This window comes from Pteropus vampyrus, unplaced genomic scaffold, assembly GCF_000151845.1.
Source record: "Pteropus vampyrus isolate Shadow unplaced genomic scaffold, Pvam_2.0 Scaffold150, whole genome shotgun sequence".
In the NCBI taxonomy this organism is placed as follows: domain Eukaryota; kingdom Metazoa; phylum Chordata; class Mammalia; order Chiroptera; family Pteropodidae; genus Pteropus; species Pteropus vampyrus.
Genome location: NW_011888931.1, coordinates 2,240,938 through 2,258,996, shown reverse-complemented (window position 1 = coordinate 2,258,996; position 18,059 = coordinate 2,240,938). Strand labels below are relative to the sequence as shown.

The 18,059-nt window shown below is 36.2% G+C and overlaps 1 protein-coding gene and 1 pseudogene across 2 annotated transcripts in view; one reads left to right on the top strand and one right to left on the bottom strand.

The window, feature by feature from the left end:
* The first annotated feature begins 3 nt into the window (after window positions 1–3).
* The window catches only part of MTPAP (mitochondrial poly(A) polymerase), a 26,385-nt gene continuing 8,329 nt past the window's right edge, over window positions 4–18,059 (top strand). The window contains exons 1-5 of one of the 2 annotated variants that reach the window (XM_011369490.2): window positions 5–206; window positions 5,465–5,634; window positions 6,285–6,518; window positions 7,555–7,779; window positions 17,269–17,480. In XM_011369490.2, coding sequence (XP_011367792.1) covers window positions 53–206; window positions 5,465–5,634; window positions 6,285–6,518; window positions 7,555–7,779; window positions 17,269–17,480 — 995 coding nt within the window. In that variant the 5' untranslated portion in view covers window positions 5–52. Of the gene's footprint in view, window positions 207–5,464; window positions 5,635–6,284; window positions 6,519–7,554; window positions 7,780–17,268; window positions 17,481–18,059 lie in introns of both variants that reach the window. The other variant, XM_023536185.1, reaches the window with a different exon arrangement.
* On the bottom strand, window positions 5,999–6,117 carry LOC111745273 (annotated as a pseudogene).

The window sequence follows — 18,059 nt, the reverse complement described above, 5'->3', positions numbered from 1 at the left end:
CATGCGCAGAAGCCGCGTGCCCTTTCGTCTAAGTGCTTCTGCTACTCTGACAATGGCGACTCGCGGTGTGGGGCTGCTGACCCGTTTACCCCTATGTGCTCAGAGAAGTCGCGTCCTGCATCCTATCCACAGGCTTCTCAGTTGCCCAGGAACTGTGGCCACAGATGTCAGGAGAGAAGAGCAGTCCTTCGGAAGCGCGGAGACAGGTGATGGTGCCGTGTCCTGGGTTTGCTTTATAGCTCCGATCCACCGCAGGCGAGGGAAAGGGGAAGAGACTGAGATCGTGGGCACACGCGTGGCGGGTGGAAACGGCCGTGGAACCTTTGGCAATAGGGTGAGCCTGTGTCCCATGCTCCTCAGGTCTCACTAGGGGAACGTAAGGCCGCCCAGTTGCTCAAGTGTTGCTGGGGTGTGCGACGTTACTTTCTTCGCGCACTCCTGTCCACAGTAATGAAATTGTTTAAACCTCTCTCAAGTTCAGGTCAAGAACACAGTTTGCTAGTATTTTACAACTTGGCGAAATAATGTTCCCAGTAATAACAGTGATGCCACACATCAGTCAGTTACTTCATCAATCACAAATGTATCTGATTTTGATACTTACAAGTTTCTGATGGAAGGCAGGTATAATAAAGTCTTGATGAATAACCAGGATTCCTGTCTCCCAAATGTAGGGCTCTACCTAGGAAATTTACTGCTGTCGATTTTATTCTTTTAACCGTCTTGAGCAAAATCAACCTGGTAACAGATAACATCCACTGAAACAGGCCGTTGTCCTACAGACTTTCTATTGCTTGTGTATTGAGAAGCTCACTATTATTGAACCCCTCTTGTGACTGACCCAAGAGCTGTGCATACCTAACTTAAAATTCTTAAAACAATCTAGCAAGAAATGTGTCACTGTCTCCATTTCACAGATGTCAAAAGAGGCTCAAAGAGCTAAATGACTTGTGCAAGGTCTCATAACTGAAATTAGACGAGTGGACCTGTTAAAATGTGTTGATTTCTACAATTTTTGGAGCTATAATTTTAAGACGTGAAATTATTTCCGGGAACAGTTCTAAAGTAGGCTAAACATGTTAAATATTTTCCCTTAAATAACAGGATTGCTCTCTTCATCAGACTGTGTGAAAGACATATTGACAGTGAGAAGTGTTACTTAATAAGACATTTTATTGAAATACTGATTGCATTATATGTAGTAAAAGCTTCTTCTGTTAAAAATAGTTAACTGAAAATTGAATAAGGATTCTGCCAAAGAAGCTATTGTAATTTAACATCTTTATAGTTGTTTAAATTTGAGAGGTTTTTTTTATGCTCTGAGAAATAAAACTCTGTAAATTTGGTTTGGAAGGAATTATTGTTTTTGCATTTTATACATTAGGAAACAGGCTAGTCCAAATGGCTAAGTTCAAACTTACCCAGCTAGTCAGTAGCTAAAATAGGAATAAAACCTTCTGATTCCAAGGCTATACTTTTCACTTATTACAGCTTTGTTGTTTTTCTTAGGAAATGTGCTTCAATTTGTATCATTAGGGTAATATAATGGCTAAGTATTCAGGGACTCTTGTGGGTCATAACAAATGACAAAATCCTCGTTTGCATTGCTTTTCCATTTTTAAAAAGGGTAACAACATCTTATACTCATTTAGAAGCATATAATTTTATAATTGAAAGAAACTTGAGAAATACTCAATTTAGTTTTTCACTCAGTGTGAGAACTCATTGCCAAAACATTCCTAGTAACATTTTCTAGTAACAAGAAACACACTTTCATAAATCAGCCCAATTTATGAAACTGATCTCACAGTTGGTCAGTTCTTCTTCTTGATCCGGAAGCGAATTCATCTTCGATCTGAAGATGCCCTGTTTTTCTTTGTCAACAATGTCATTCCACCCACTAGTGCCACGATGGGTCAGCTCTACCAGGAACACCATGAAGAAGACTTCTTTCTATACATTGCGTACAGTGATGAAAGTGTCTGTGGTCTGTGAAGCTACTGCCCCTTTAGTAGGGGGTCCCATTCTACAAAGAAAGAGGTGGTCCCCTTCCTTGCCCTCTTCCTTCTTCAGGCTCAAACACACCGTTCAGGACCTGTACTTCCTAATGTTTGAGGGTCTTTTCCAGACCTTTGTAGCAGGAGTGTTAATGGGGAAGATGGCCTCTAGAAACCACCAAGCTGCGGGGCGGGTGGGGGGGGCGGCGGGAAGCTCTGATAATGGTAGAAAAATGATTATGATGAGCTAAAATCTACCGATTTCTCATTTCCCTGTTAATCTTAGTTTTGACATAGCTTTCATGAGAGTAGTGGAAAGAACCCTGATTTAAGAATAAGAATACATAGTGTATTATTCAGGACCCTTTTGGGTACAGGTGACAGAAACTAACTCAAATTAGCATAATAGGAAAGGGAGGCTTACAATCCATGTTAACAATCCATGTAACCAAACTTCAGAAAGAGACATAGCTGCTTTTTGGTTGACTAGATGGATGTGGTCAGTATTGTTTTCCTCAGCTGTTACTTGATGGCCTCATTATCTCAGATTCTTCTATATGGGGTTGTTGATGGTGGGGGCATGGCCACCAGCAGCTCCATGTTCACGTGCTTGTAGCTTTCTCCAAATGAAAGTATAAAAATACATTTTACCTGAATTTGAAAAATTCTAAGAAATAGCTCTTGACTGATCACACATACACCCTTTGGGCTATGAAGAGCTTTCCAAAATGTGTGATAATCCTGGCCTCTCTGATGAGGTAAGGGTACATGCACTGGGTGGGATAACTGTATTAATGTGTTATTCACACCACAAGTACACATGGTTTTCTGTAAGCAGGGATGTGCTGTTACGGAACAAGGGAGGACGGGTGCTAGGCAGCTAAACAACAGCTAAATTCTGCAAGAGGCCACCTAGCTTATGAGATGTGCAGTTTTTTTCCACTGGTAGTGACACTTGCTCTGTCTATCTCAAAGGATTATTGGAGATTCAGAAGACAGTGTATATGTGAAGGTGCATGGAAACCTGTTAGGTGCTGCACAAGTAGAAGAGTCTCTACTTTATTTGAGGACAGCGTTCAGGTTCTCATTAGTTTTTTCCCAGGCTGTAAATCCCCAGTTTATGTACAGTAATTCTCTATCAGAGTTTCTAGACATTTTAGTACTTCAATCTGGATGCTCTGTGGTTCATTAATATCCTTCACATCCATTATGGCTAGAGCAGAACATATACTCCATATGTAGCCCGACTACTAAATAGTAAAGAAGTGCTATTACCCCTTGAATTTGGCTTTTTAAAAACATTTGTTTTAATAAAGTTGAAATTTTATGTATATATATATATATACATATATATTTATATTTATTCTCCCTATCTTCACTCAGAAGTTAAGACATTCGTTTGACTTTTGAGCTTTATCAATCAGACTTTTGGGCTTCTTTTATACAACTACTTTTAGGTTAAATTTTTTCCCCATTATGTGCTTGTGTTTTTTATGTTGTTTTTAATTCTAAATGCAAAATATTATTTAGTTTTATTTTTTGTGTGTTATTTTGTGCTTACCAGATTATATTATCAAGACTTGCAAATTTCAATCTGTCATAACATATTAGCACCTATTAGTTTTTCCTTGCAACTTTATCATTTCTAAATTTAATAAGCCTTTTGTGAGATGATAAACTACGTGAACATTTTGACCCCTCCTTCACAACTTTGTCACGTCTGCATCATTCTTTCTTAATGTTCAAGGCCAGAGCCATTAATGCTTTTGATTCTGCCTATCCCATTTTCTCCAGCACATTGCTCCATCTTTTATCAAACTTCTCTATCTCAGTCTCATATTCAGTCCTTGCTCTTCCTAGTAATCCAGCTGTAGAGATATACTCACATAAAAGTGCAAAGACATTATATACAGACGACATTGCAGTATTGTTTATAAGAGAGAAAAAAGGTAAAGCACTTAAATATTTTTTAGTAGAGGATTGGTAAACTATCTTAAATATACAAGAATGCTTACAGTTATTTTAAAAAGTTAAATATCTACTGATGTGGAAAGATAACTTCAATGTATTAAATTTTTCAAAGTATATTACATAATAGAATGTAGAGTATAATTTTACTAATTTCAATTGTGTAAAAAAATGTTTATATGGAGAGATACAAATGTATATGTTTATAAATGCCTGGAAAATGTCTGGAAAGATAAGTTCCAAACTTAATGGTTGGGTATTATTAGAGGGATGCCTGAAATGAGAGGTTGATGTTAAAGAATTGGCATCCAGAATGGAGATGAGGACACATTTAAGAGATGCATTTTTAGCATCTAGTACAGTGAGTGTAGGAAAGATACTCAATACTATGTGTTTGATTAGTTGTTAGTAAGTCAGTGCCCAAAGTCTTTGGTATGCCATTAGAGACTTGTCCCTAGGTTGATGCTAGTGAGCAGAGGTTAGGGTTCAACCAGCTCATATGTCATTAACCCTCTGTCTTGTGTATAAGGATGTCTTGGAGTTTGCTGAAATCAAGGTATTGTGTGTTTGTGCTGTTTCATTTATCCATCAGTTTTATAACCTTTTAAAAAAAATGGGGGTAAAAACTTCTGTTGATTTCCATGCATTAGTTAATTTTCTATTTAATCTCTTTGGAATTTTGTTGACAGTTTTGATACCAGATGTGATGGTTTATAATCTCTAGAATCTACTATTCCAGACTTTTAGGAGAAGCACTTTTAAGCTACCCAACTAGAAGTTTAATATCTTGGGGGAAAAAAATGAGTTCTTAAGACTTAGTGTTTGGCTTTAATATGCTCTTAGAACTTGAATGATTTTCTTTTGTCCTTATACTTGGTTTACTTGTTTATTTTTCCTTTGTGGAAAGATCAAAATTACCCTTTACTTCATTAGTAAAATTATCATGAGTTCTTTGTAAGCAACAACTAGGTTTTAAATTCTTTAATTTCCTTGTGATACAGAGCACATGATTATTGATAAATCATTGTTAATTATTTGAGCCTGATCAAGATCCTGGACAAAGAAAAACTATAACAACTTATTCTACTAAATTAAACTTCTAAACTCATTGTCTCATTATATTCAGGCTTACAATAATTTCTTTTAGGCTTTGGAATATTACAACTTACTCAGTTTGTATTTGTGTATCTGTGGAAATGTCAAATTAGTGGCCTGTCTGGTTTTGGTTTTAAAATTTTGTGGGACTCTCTCTTTTTAGCACTATGCATCGAATGTACCAAATCAAAGAGAAAGTGGACAGTTTTAATGATAGTTGCAAAGGAACGGTAAAATGAAAATTGGAAGTAGTATAGCTTCACCCTTATAAAAGAAGAGGAGATTAGGATAAAGTTTGTTTTAGTTAGATATAAAATTCTTATATACCTTATCAAAATATGCTTTAAATTTTATGCGTGTGTGTGCGTGCACGCAAGCTTGAAATGATTTTGTCTCATTCATAGGCTCTGAAGACAGGACTCTCAAGAGATTCTCTGAGGTGCAAAAAGAAAGACGAGAACAGGCACAGCGGACTGTTTTAATACATTGCCCAAATAAAATCAGTGAAAAAAAGTTTCTCAAATATTTATCCCAACATGGACCTATTAGTAATCATTTCTTCTATGAAAGCATTGTAAGTATTTGAAAAATAGTATAATTTATTCTTTTTTATTGTCATTTCTTGCCTCTACAAATGGTAATATTAGATTCTCTTTTGCTGTCCTACATCTTTCTTTATAGAAATTTCTTTAATGAGGTTTGTTTTTTGGATATGAGACTAAAAATCTTTACAGGACTATTACAGAATTATAAGTTATTTGTAACTGAAGGATTCCATAATTTGAACACTTCAGATAGTCCCATTATCTTAAAGATAAAGGCCAGAGGGACGGGATCTTTGTTTTGCCCTTTTATATTCTGTTTCAACATTCTTTTCAGCTTCTCTTAACTATTATCCCTTTATAATGTTCTTTTTCTTTTTCTTTTTTTTTTTTTTACGCCTACAGCACCTGATCTTCCTAGGTGGTGTCTCATCCAAGTACTAACCAGGCCCGACTCTGCTTAGCTTCTTAGATCAGATGGGATCGGGCATGTTCAGGGTAGCATGGCCATAGATTCTTTTTCTTAATTTGCTTATAATGATTAAAACCAATGCTTGTGTAAGAAGCATATCATTTGTAAATTTTAAAAATTAATAGTTTCATGTTATGATAATTGCTTTGAAATATGAACAGTGTTAAATATATCATTTTGAAATGTGTTTTTTTAATGTTTTTGGTGTAGGGTCTTTATGCCGTTGTAGAATTTTGTCAGAAGGAAAGTGTAGCTTCACTGCAGAATGTAACTCGTACTCCGAGCATGGGAACAGAGGCTGCAATTCCATTCAGATCACGTTTCTTCAGTTTAAAGTTGAAGAATCCATCAAACCAGATTTCTGAACAATCACATATACCATTTAGTAATCACTCGCCACCTCCAAACAAGAAGCTTTTTAAATTACTTTGTGATGCAGAAAGTGTAAGTTTATAGGTATACTACCCCAACTTTTAAAAATATGTATGTGTTTGACAGAATTTTTATATGTTCTTACTAAATATTCAGACTACAGAATATATTGAAATGTGAAAGTAATCCTTCCCCACTCCCTGCCCTCACACTCCATTCGGACTCCTCAGAAGTAACCACATTTTTCCAAAGTTTTGGGCTTTTAAACTAGTCAGGCTTGCTTTTGTCATCATAATGACCTAATTTGTATATGGCATTGTTCTCAAATTTTAAAATACCTTATTTCTGGTTTTATCTCTTTTTTTCCTACTCTAATGTTTATATTTTGTGTTTTTCTTACTTAGACTTGTCAAAGGTTTAGCTAGTTTAGTTGTCCTTTCAAAGAATCAATTCATGATTTTATTTATCAAAATACTATTTTTTGGTTTGATTTTCTAATTTTTAAATTTTACTTCTCACTTTTTATTTTCTTTTTCTTTTTCTTGGGTTGAATGCTTAGTTCAGTTATTTTCAATATTATTTTCAAACCTGGGCATTTAAGGCTATGATTTATATTTTAAATATTTAACTCAAGTGTACATCTTCAAAACGTGATCATTTGAGCATCAGTCTTCTAAGTATATATAATATTTGGATTGTTATTCTAAGGAACAGATCTTGGGCCTTCATTACTTGAAGCATTGCTTATTTCTAGTGTTTCTTTAACATTAGTCTTTAATGTCCCCCAACTTCTTTAAAAATGATTATTTTGCCCTCCTTTTCTTGAGAATTTTACTATATTCATTTTCCTACAACAATACTTGATACTCATTGCCTAAGAAAATTCGTAGTTTTATTTCCGGCCAACTTTTATTTTGCTATTGTCATCATCCCTCAGTGCTTTTTAAAAGGTATTTTTAAAAAATCTACTTTTAAGGCTGAAGAAAAAAAGATTGCATATTTTTAAGGTAGGTCTCCACAACCATTAAATCTCTGGAAGTAAAATGACAGTTATTTTATATGACCTGTACATTTTCTATATTTTGTTGTTTTTGCTTTGGCCAGCTAGATAGATGATCAGCTGAACATTCTGTTGAAGGAATTCCAGCTAACAGAAGAGAACACCAGGCTCCGATATCTCACCTGTTCTCTTATTGAAGACGTAGCAGCTGCCTATTTTCCGGACTGTGCAGTCAGACCCTTTGGTTCTTCGGTGAACGGTTTTGGGAAGTTAGGGTGTGATTTAGACATGTTTTTGGATCTGGATGAAATTGGAAAATCTGATGCTCACAAGGTAATTATATTTCTTTAGATCACTAAAATTAAGGTATTAGAAAAGTAAAGAAAATCTTTGAATAAAATTATAACTTGATTTCTAACCTTAGTAAACATCGTGGCTCACAAGGTAATTATATTTCTTTAGATCACTAAAATTAAGGTATTAGAAAAGTAAAGAAAATCTTTGAATAAAATTATAACTTGATTTCTAACCTTAGTAAACATTGTGGTCTGTTCCATATTGATTCTTTGGAATTGTAAAGTCTTTCTTTGTGTTTGTCTAATATGTGATCATTTTTTGGTGAGTATTCTACATATTCTACATATGAAATAAAAGAGCTATTCTTTATAGGAGTTCAGAAATTTTTTGGTTAGGCCAATTTTTTGGTTATTGTGCTATTCAAATTATCTATATCTTAACTAATTTTTTATCTATGTCATCTAGTTATTAAAGTATTTTTAAATCTCATGAGCTTTACTTTCTCCTTCAAACTCTTTTGATTTTTGTTTTATTTAAAGGCTAATGTTAAGTACATACAGGTATATAGGTATATGATTATCATATCTCCTTATTGGGTTCATTTATCATTATATTACATCCTTTATAAATGCTTTTTTCTTAAATTCCTTTTGCTTGTTTACATGGGCACTTGCTATTTGCCTCACATATCTTCTTCCATATCTTTATTTGTAGCCTTTATGTATATTCTTATATTATTTGGATTGACTTCTAATTTTCATTTCCCGTGCTTTTTCATTACTTTCCTTTCCTCCTCCTATTGAATTAGTGCTTCTTTTATTCCTGTCCCCCTTTTCCTCTTACAGTTTAGAATTTATATGTTCCATTTGTGTTTTATTAACGTGTAACAAAGTAAGGTTAAACAGTATCTCTGCCATCCTCCCAAACTAAGGGATGTTTTAATTTAATTACAAATTTGAAACAGTGTCTGTGTTTTTATAAAATATTAGGGTTTTTTTTTGACTCTGTCTTTATGCATTTCAAACTAGTAATCATCTCTCTGTGTGGATGTCCAGTTGACACTTCAAACTTAGCATTTTGAAAACAAAACTTATTTTTATCTCCTTACAAATACTCTTTATATGTTTTTATATTAGTGGTATTTTAGCTTTTCTGACATTTGCTATCTCCTTTAATTCTGTTTCTAATTTACCTTTTGTGTCTACCCCTTCATTTATGTCCTCAAAGCTATATCACAGAGTCCCTTATAAACCCTCACTTAGGTTATTATACCAACATTTTTGCTGTCTACCTCTGATTTCTTGTGTCATACTTTGCTAATCCAGCCTTTGGTCTGTGCTAGAGTTATCTTAAAACACAGGTTGGATCTTTGCACAAACTTAGAATGGTTTGTCTCTTCTGCATAATATTGAAATGACCTGACAATTAATTTTAGTAATTATTTGTCATTACATGTTTGCACACACCTAGTTTCCAGTTATATCATTTAATTATCATTTCTGGACTTGCAGAATGTGACTAATAACCAAACACTCTTTTGTCGCTCCAGTGAGGAATGCTTGTTTCCTCTATTCCTTGACAGTCATTTCTTGCAGCTTTCAAGGACCATTTTTGAGAGTACCTTCCTTTTTTTAATATATTTTATTTTTCAATGACAGTTGGCATACAGTATTAGTTTCAGTGTACGGCATGATGATTAGATGTTTATATAACTTACAAAGTGAGCACCCTGATAAATCTAGTACCCATCTGACATCATTACATACTTATTACAATATCACTGACTATATTCCTTATGCTGTGCTTTACATCCCCAGGACTATTTTGTAACTACCAATTTGTACTTCTTAATCTCTTCCCCCTTTTCACCCACCCTCTTGTCTGACCACCATCAAAATGTTCTCTGTATCTATGAGTTTGTTTCTTGTTTATTTTGTTCTTTAGATTTCACATGTAAGTGAAATCATACACTATTTGTCTTTCTCTGCCTGACTTATTCCACTTGCACAATACCCTCTAGGACCATCCAAGTTGTTGAAGATGGCAAGATTTCATTTTTTTTTTTTAATGGCTACGTGATACTCCATTGTATATATAGACCACCTCTTTATCCATTCATCTATTGATAGACACCCATGGTGCCTCTATGTCTTGGCTATTGTAAATAATGCTTCAGTGATCATACAGATGCACTATCCCTTCAAAGTAGTGTTTTGCGTTTGTTTGGATAAGTGCTCAGAAGTGGGATAACTGGGTCCTTCTTTGTCACTTGTTATAGCCTTTGTTTTAAAGTCCGTTTTGTCTGGGATAAGTACTGCTACTATAACATTTTTTTTTTCCATTTTCATAAAATATCCTTTTCCATCCCTTTCAGCCTGTGTGTGTCTTTCAATCTTAAGTGAGTCTCTTATAGGCAGCATATATGAAGATCTTGTTTTCTTATCCATTCAACTACCCTATCTTTTGATTGGAGCATTTAGTCTATTTACATGTAAAGCAATCATTCTTAGATATGCAGTTATTACTATTTTATTATTCATCTTTTTCATCTTTTTTATTCTTAAAGAAGTCCCTCTGACATTTCTTATAATACTGGTGTGGTGTCGAGGCACTCCTTTAGTTTTTTTCTTCCCTGGAAAGCTCTTTATCTGTCCTTTGAGTTTAAATGATAGCTTTGCTGGGTAGAGTGATCTTGTTTGTAGGTCTTTGCTTGTCATTTACTTTGCATATTTCGTGCCAATCCCTTTTTGGCCTACAAAGTTTCTATTGAGAAATCAGTTTTATGGGAGCTTCCTTTTAGGTAACTAACTGCTTTTAAGATTCTTTCTTTATCTTTAATCTTTGGCATTTTAGTTATGATGTGTCTTGGTGTGGGCCTCTTTAGATTCATCTTGTTTGGGGTTCTCTGTGCTTAGTGGGCTTATATATCTATTTCCTTCAGGTAGGGAAGTTTGCTGTCATATTTCTTCAAATAGGTTTTCAGTCCCTTTCTGTCTCTCTTCTCTTTCTGGTGCCCCCATGACGTGAATGTTGGTACGCTTGATGTTGTCCCAGAGGCCCCTTCAACTATCCTCATATTTTTGTATTTTTTCTTGTTGCTATTCTGATTGTTTTCTGCTACCTAATCTTCTAAATCACTGATTTGATCCTCTGCTTCATCTAATCTGCGATTGATTCCCTCTAATGTAGTCTTTATTTTAGTTGTTGTATTCTTTATTTCTGACTAGTTATTTTTTTATGTTTTCTAAGTTTCTGTTTTTATGTTTTCTGTCTCCTTGTTAAAGTTTTCACTGAGTTCAGCTACTCTTCCCCTGAGTTCATTGAGCATCCTTATAACCAGTGTTTTGAACTCTGCATCTGGTAGATTCCTTGTCTTCATTTTGTTTTGTTCTTTTTCTGGAGCTTTGTCCTGTCCTTTCATTTGGGACATGTTTATTTGTCTTCCTGTTTTGGCCGCCTCTCTGTGTTTGTTTCTGTGTATTAGATAGGGCTCTTATGTCTCATGGTCTCAGTAGAGTGGCCTTATGTAGTAGATGTCCTGTGGGGACCACTGGCACGGTCTTTTCTAGTCACCTGAACTGTGTGCTCCACGTGTGACCATTGTATGAGTTGTGCATGCGCTCCTGTTGTAGTTGAGTCTTGGTTGCTGTTTGTACTTCAGTGGGAGGGACTGACCCTCAGGCTGTAAGGTTGTGAGGGCTGGCCAGTGAGGGGCTGATTCCTCCAAGTAGGATTCGCTTTAGCAGGGCTCTGGTTCCTGCCCAGTCTGCCCTTTGGGTGTATCATTTTTAGATGCAGCCTTGAATGGTTCTCCAGGTCATTGCAAAGCCAGCCACTAGGTGGGCCAGCCCTGGCGTTTCCTGCAGCGGGTCCTGCTGCAGACCAAGTTTAGCCTTAGCCCGTGCCCTTCCCCAGGGTCACCTGGCAAACATCACCAAGCAATCTGCAGATGGCTCCTGCCCTCACTGTGCTCGAAGGTGCTTTAAGAGGCCAGGCTGCAAACCGAGATTGCTGCCACTAGTGCTGGGCTTAGGGCTGCCTAACAAGAGGTACAGGGCATGTGGAGGCTAGATGATGCTTGTTTGGGTTTTGCAACATTTGAGTTTTGGGGAAAGTCCACGGCATGAGCCAAGACAGGCTATTTGTATGGAAAAGCCATTGGAAATGGCTTGAGTGGGCCTGCAAGTTGGGTGAAGCTGGGTCTTGGGAATCACCAAGACCACGTTGGTAGAGACTCAGGTACGATGGCCACCTGTGTCTGCATGCCGGGTTGGGGTGGGGGGACAACAAAAGAATAATGGTTTCTGCTAGTACTTATGTCTGGGAGAAAGCCGCCACTCTAGCCCTCACCTTGAAGCCATTTCCTCCCTTTTTATCTCCTGTACCTTTTGTGCGGCTGCTCCAGTGCTAGAGCTCAGAGCCAGTGAGTCCATCAGTGAGTAAGTCTGTGTGGGCCTCTTAAGAGGAATGTCTGTGACTCAAGCCACCCTCTATCTCAGCCATAATCTTCGCTGATTTTCACAGCCAGAAGTTGTGGGGACTTCTCTTCCTGGCACTTAAATCCTGGGCTGGGGAGCCCAGTGTGGGGCTGGGGCCCCTTGCTACTCCAGAGGGAATGTCCTCAGCCGAGATATCTCTCCCTTTTCTTAACCTCCACATATGGGTGTGGGACCAGCCCACTCCGAGTCTTCAAGGCTTTTCCTACCAGTCTCGAGGTGCCCTCTTCTGTGTGTTCCCAGTTGTAGGACTTCTGTTCAGCTAGAATTCAAGGAACTCCCAAAGATAACTGTTCTGTAGTTTAGTTTTAATTTTGATGAGATTGTGAGGAGGCAAGCACATTGTTTTCCTACTCTGCCATCTTGATTGGAAGCCCCTGACTCTACTGAAACCATCCTTGATTTTCTTCTCCAGTGCAGTAAAAATCAATTTTTTTTGTAGTTTCTTGCTCATATTTCTATCTGTTTGCAAACCCTATGTTATTTTAGTTAGTGGTTGATATGTGTCTCATTATATCATAAGCTCGGGCAGGACAGGAACCATGTCTGTTCATTTTCTTATCCTAAGTAGTGCCTGGAATACTTAATGTACTCTGTATATACTTACTGAATTGAAACTGGCCAAGGAACGCAAAACAACCATTTCATCAAAATGAAATGGCTCAGTCTTATACTGACATATACTTGAAATTATATTAAAAATTTCTTACAAAGACACTTAAACTGTATTAGGCTATGTTAAATAAATCAGCAGTCCCCAACCTTTTTGGCATCAGGGACTGGTGCTCCTATGAGAATCTAATGCCTGATGTTCTGAGGTGGAGCAGAGGCAGTGATGCTAGCGCTGGGGAGTGGCTGCAAATACAGAGGGAGCTTCGCTTGCTGGCTCACTACTTACCTCCTGCTGTGCGGCCTGGTTCCTAACAGGCCACGGACCGGTATCGGTCCGTGGCCTGGTAGTTGGGGGCTCCTGAAATAAATGTCTTCACTGGATAAATAAGTAGCATAGTAATGTGTTGTAATGACTAAAAGCCTATGTTCTAGAGTCAAACTGCAGAATAGTAATACTACTTACTATCTGTGTGATCTTGGTAAGTTATTTACCTTCTCTGTGCCTTAAATGTCTTAGCTCTAAAATTGGAATAGTGCTATGGCACCTATCTCATAGAGTGCTTGTCAGGATTGATTGCACTAATATGTGTGAAACACTTAGGACAGTGCTTAGCACTTAATAAGTGTTCAAATGTTGACCACAATCAGCAGCAATATTATTAATTTTATTATGCAAATAGGAACCACAAAATTTTTTTAACAGAGAGAAGGAGTTGGAAGCTTTTAGTTGGGTCTTAGATTTCTGAAATACAGAGGTAGTATTTAGAAAAATATATTTTAAAAGATAGTGTTCTAGTCTCAAGCAATGATAAAATTTGACATTATTTTGTCTGTAGGTTTAATTATGCAGTGTTGTTATGTACTTTGAAATATTTGCTTAGTATTATAATAGCTTTGGTAATAAAACATTAAAAATGAAATATAATGAAAAAGGGAAGCATCAGATTCATAAAGCAGCTTCTTTGGCTACTTATTGTAGTTGCGAACTCTCCTTATCCTTCTTGATACTTTGTGAGTTTCTTCTGGCGCTCCATTTTTGTTTATAAATCTGTGTGTGCTTGTTTTATTCTTTAGCCCACGTTGAGGGCAGTTAGGAAGACTGTGTTAGACTCTTGTTTGTCTTATAGCACTTTGTAGAACATCTTGTGCAGGACAGGTACTAAACAGATGCTTTGCTAATTGAATAGATGTAATCGAATAGATGAAAGTTATTTACCAACTAAAATTATAAATTTTCATAATTTTTTTAATCTGCAAAAGATGCTTACGTGTGAAGTGTATCACTTGTCACAAAGATCATTTAAACACAAATTCCTAAGCTAAAATCTGCCTTTGCTCTCTCCTTCAGTTTTTCTTTTTCTGATATTATATCTTAATATAAGTAACAGAGATAAACACTGGCGGCTAAACCCTATTTTCTGTCATACAAATCAAGGGTCTCCAACCCCTGGGCCATGGACCAGTATCAGTCATGGCCTGTTAGGAACCAGGCTGCACAGCAGAAGGTGAGTGGCAGGTGAGCAAGCAAAGCTTCATCTGTATTTACAGCTGCTCCCCAGCGCTAGCATCACCACCTTAGCTCCACCTCAGATCATCAGGCATTATATTCTCATAGGAGCACCAGTCCCTGGTGCCAAACAGATTGGGGACCACTGCTCTAAATTATTGCTGTGGTCAGGGTGTTTAAACGTCTGTTTTGTCTTTATTAGATATTGGCATAATATTAGAGTGCTTAGGAAGAACATGTAATAATATTTTAAATTTCATCTGAAACTAAGTAGTGCTATCAGGAATAGCAAAATTAATAAATATTTATTGACTTAGCTGCCTATGAAGAATTTTTCCAATTTTTATTTAGGTGATAGAGGAGAGTAATTTTTGAGATCTTGCTTTTGCTTGTAATAGATGTTTTATTATCTATACTTCATAACTGCAGTGTTTTATTTCTATTCAGAATCTATTTATCTCATTAACTCATGTGATTCTCCATCTCTTGCTCCTTACGTCATTCAGATTAGACTAGGTCATGCTGTGGCAATAAACAACTGCCAAGTCTCAGTGGCTTAACACATCTCTGGTTATCTCTTGCTTGGGCTGTGTGGCCAAAGTAGGTCAGCAGGGCCACTCTAGATATTGTATCTTTTAAGCACCTAGGTTGACCAAGGTTTCATCGCCTGTGTTTATACCGTCACTGAGCAATGGCAAGGCAAAGTAGAGGATGAGCCCTGGTTCTTTAAAAGCTTCTAGTTGGAAGTGAGGCAAGAAGCCTTTGCTCATATTTCATTGGCAAAAACAAGTCATGTGACTGTGCTTAACCTTAGGGGGGTAGGAATGTGTGGTATTCTAAAAGTTAGAAAGGTATACAGAGTATTTGGTGAATAGCTTTAATAACAGTCACATTCCCACTCATAGTTCAGTTTCTCCAATTTTCTGGCTCTTAATTCCATTAGTCAGATCTATTTTTCTCTGGTGTCATTTTCATTTGTGTTAATTTCAGTGATTTTATTCTCTCGTTTATAGTTAACTTTTTAAAAATCTCATTATCTCCTCTATTCTGAGTGTGTCTACCCCTTCCTGCGCATCGAAATTCAGCTTTACTCCTCTACCCTTTTCTGATACTACTCTCCTTTTTGACAGCACTTTATTTGTTAGACAATTAGGGTGGTATCTTTTTTCTCACCTTTATTGCCAACTATATTAGGTCATATTTTTTGGTAGCATATAACAAATTAACTCAAACTAGCTTAAACAAAGGAAAAAAGGAAGTAGAGGAAGCATCATAGAACCCAGGGGTAAGAGTCTTAGGAAATGACTGGAAATGGGAAGTATAAACTATCAGAACCTATGAAGTGTTCTCGCTCTCTCCCCACAAATTTGCTTTATCTATCTTTCTTTCCTTCACTCCCCTCTTTTACTCCCCCCAGTTTACATTTTCATCCTCGTGGTATAGAATGCATCTGCGCTACACATTTCAGCCACATGGTAGTCTCTGAACTTCAGTTCTAATTCCTGGTAGAGATCCCTGGATGAATGAATGGTACACCTTTGCAGTGCTTAGATCAGCTGTCCATGCCTGGTCCACTCAGTTGGGAGTAAGGGGGTAGATTTCCATGATAAACATTGTTGGAGCCTGCATCCTTTTAGTAGGAATGAGTTCTAGAAGAGGGGGTGGTTGAGAGTGGGGAGTCTTATTAAGCTGCATAGAACTCCTAAAAGGTGCCTCCCATGCAAATAATTCTGAGGTGAGTGACCTCTTTGTAATAAATTAGTTCATTTATGTGAGTATTCATTTGGGATAATTTCCTAGAGTTCTAATAGCTAGTCAAATTTTATACATTTAAGGTTTCAATAGCTATTGAAGTCGTCCAAAAAGTATGTCCCAGTTTACACTCCCATTGATGATATACATGTTTCCCTACACCCACCACCGCTGTCATCTTTTTTGTATTTGACAGACAAATGAAAAATCTCAAGTACATCTTTACTATGTTTCTTAGCCATTTTAATTTCTTATTCAAGTCTTTTTTGCCCATTTTTAGAATTGATGGGTTTTCTTCCCTTACATTTGTGTAAACCCTTCATAAATTATGGAAATTAGCCCTATATGTGACATACTTTATCTTTTATCTAGTAGTGAATCTATGCTTTGTGTTAAAATGATTTTAATTTTTATGCAATCATATTTCTTTTGTGTGTTCTGGAATTTTGTGTCATGCTTAGAGAATCTTTCACTATTCTAAGATTGTAAAAATATTCACCCATTGACTTCTATACTTCAGTGATAAAACTTTTTACAGTTAAGTCTTTGATTCATGTTGAATATACTTTGGTTTTTGGATCAAAGGAGGGATCTAGTGTTTTTGTTTTTTGTTTTTGTTTTTAATGGTCAGTTGACTCATTTGTTGAATAGTAATTTTCCCCCAGCAATTTGTAGCACTTATTAAATATTAAGTTACTATGTATAGTTAAGTCTTTATACTGTCTATTTTCTTCTGTTGATCTGGTGTTCTTGTGCACGTATTCTCTTATAACTACTGTGGATTTACAGCATCTATTAAAATATAGTTAGCCAATTTGGAAATGGCAGATGTATGCTCACTGGATTTATAGAGTCAGTGGTTCTACGTATATTACTCTATGTAATATATTATGGTACATAAGTTAACTATAAAAGGTCAATGATTTTTCAGGTTAGCACTTTATACTCTAGAGAAACAAAAGACAAGTGAAAGATTTTTTTAAAATTGATTTTGACTGATTGCAGGAATAATTTGTGTTTGTGTGTGGGTGTGTTTAATTTTTTCAGTTTTTTGGGGGGTGGGGAGGCAGAAATGATTTAGAGTTTTCTTTTGGGAAAGTTTTTGTAAGAAATTTTTGTTTATAAAAGTTCATACTTACAAATGTTTTTATTATTCAGACCTCAGGAAATTTTCTGATGGAATTTCAAGTGAAAAATGTTGCTTCAGAAAGAATTGCAACTCAGAAGATACTGTCTGTGATAGGAGAATGCCTTGACCACTTTGGCCCTGGTTGTGTGGGTGTACAAAAAATATTAAATGCTCGGTGTCCACTTGTGAGGTTCTCACACCAGGCATCTGGATTTCAGTGTGATTTGACTACTAACAATAGGTATGGTCTCTTAAGTTTGTCATCTTAAATGTGAATATTGTAGGGTATTAGCATAGTTTTTCTTGTATAGAACAGTCAGTGGCTTTGGACTCTTACACATGCTTTAATAATAATTTTTTAAAGATTTGAACACTTAGATTGAAAAGTAGGAAATACTTTCTCTTATATGTATTAGTTTTGTGGCATTTTTAAATAAAATGTTAGGATATTGTGTTTAAATGTTGTCCTACCTAACATCATCTGGAAGAACTGTATTTCATTCTTCTTATATAGCCTAATGACAACATGAAAGTACTGATAGTTGTTTAATATACTTATTTCTCTGTAGTTGTTAAATATACTTAGAAAATAAAGTAGCAAATGAGTTTGACCTCTGAATTACTTCTAGATGTAGTCCACCTTTGTATCCTAAACAAATATGTTTGCTTAATCAGAAAGTTGGCTGAGCACCTTAAGACTGCTGAGTTTTTCTTTAGCATATTTTCATTTTCATTTTATTATCCTAACAATCTATTTGCTTAAAAAGAAATGGAGCAAGAATGACAAGTTCTGTCATAACTCTGATTACTTTTTTTTTTT